The sequence below is a fragment of the Trichechus manatus genome, unplaced genomic scaffold (assembly GCF_000243295.1).
Source record: "Trichechus manatus latirostris isolate Lorelei unplaced genomic scaffold, TriManLat1.0 scaffold00131, whole genome shotgun sequence".
Taxonomy (NCBI): domain Eukaryota; kingdom Metazoa; phylum Chordata; class Mammalia; order Sirenia; family Trichechidae; genus Trichechus; species Trichechus manatus.
Window position 1 is genome coordinate 7117864 of NW_004444067.1, and position 1154 is coordinate 7119017.

The 1154-nt window shown below is 58.1% G+C and overlaps 1 protein-coding gene across 2 annotated transcripts in view; it reads left to right on the forward strand.

The window, feature by feature from the left end:
* The window catches only part of PUS1 (pseudouridine synthase 1), a 15742-nt gene extending 14868 nt beyond the window's left edge, over window positions 1–874 (forward strand). For both annotated transcript variants that reach the window (XM_023739318.1, XM_023739317.1), the window contains exon 6: window positions 576–874. In XM_023739318.1, the coding sequence (XP_023595086.1) occupies window positions 576–626 (51 nt within the window). In that variant the 3' untranslated portion in view covers window positions 627–874. The remainder of the gene's footprint in view (window positions 1–575) is intronic.
* The last annotated feature ends 280 nt before the right edge of the window (window positions 875–1154 follow it).

The following is a 1154-nucleotide window of genomic DNA, read 5'->3' on the forward strand; positions in this document are numbered from 1 at the left end:
TCTCTGTCCTCTCTTCTCCTCACGTGGCGTTTTCCCCGTCTATCTCTGTCCTCTCTTCTCCTCACGTGGCGTTTCCCCGTCTATCTCTGTCCTCTCTTCTCCTCACGTGGCGTTTCCCCGTCTATCTCTGTCCTCTCTTCTCCTCACGTGGTGTTTTCCCTGTCTATCTCTGTCCTCTCCTCATATGGTGTTTTTCCTGTCTCTCTCTGTCCTCTTCTCTCCTCTGAGAATCCTGTCATGGGTTTAGGGTCCCCCTCTCCAGAATGATTTTGTCGTAACTTCATCACATCTGCAGAAACTCTGTTCCCCAACAAGGGCATGTTCACAGGTTCTGGGTGGACATGAATTTGGGGGACATGATTCATCCCACTCCCTGACAAGGACGGGTTGTAGGGTGGCCCAGCATACCGCACTGTGGGCTCCTGGTGCTGACCTGTCACAGGCCCTGGGCGGCCTGCTCTCTCCCACTGCAGGCTGGGTGGAGATGAGCCAGGTGCCCACCAGAGGTGGCCCCTGCGCAGGAGGCAGCCCCCGGGGAGGCACTCATGCAATTGTTTTCTGCTCTTGTTTTGCAGGCCTCCAGCCCCCTGCGGGGCAGTGAGGAGGGGGAAGGAGACACCGACTGAGGCTGTGGGGGCCATGGGGGGCCGACCACCAGGACCGGGACATGTGGATGCCCGGCCCTCACAGTGGGCATGAGGAGCTGGGGGCCCTGTGGCCGCATTTGTCACTGTGCCCTGTGTGGACGGTGGCTCTGATACCTCAGGATCCCAACACTCAGCACCGTTCTGAGTCTCAGCCGTGGACTCGCCCACCTCGACTCTGCACCTCCTGCGCTGAGTGTACACCTCCACACACAGAATCCCTATTTTTTTAGAGAAGTGATTTTCTTATTAAACAAGTATGAATTTTGTTTACGAGATCCTCCGTTTACCTTCTCTTTGGTCAGAAGCCACTGGGTGTGGGAAGCACTGGTTAGGAGTGGACGTGGGCAATGGCACGGCCCCCCGGCACGGGGACTTGATGGACGCGAGATCCAGCGCGTGGCATGTGGCTGCAACTGGAGTGCCGGGGCTGGGAGAGGGGGCTGAGGCCGAGGTACAGGGTGAACCAGGTAGATGGGCAGGAAGCCATGGCAGCTTCTACAGCCCTGG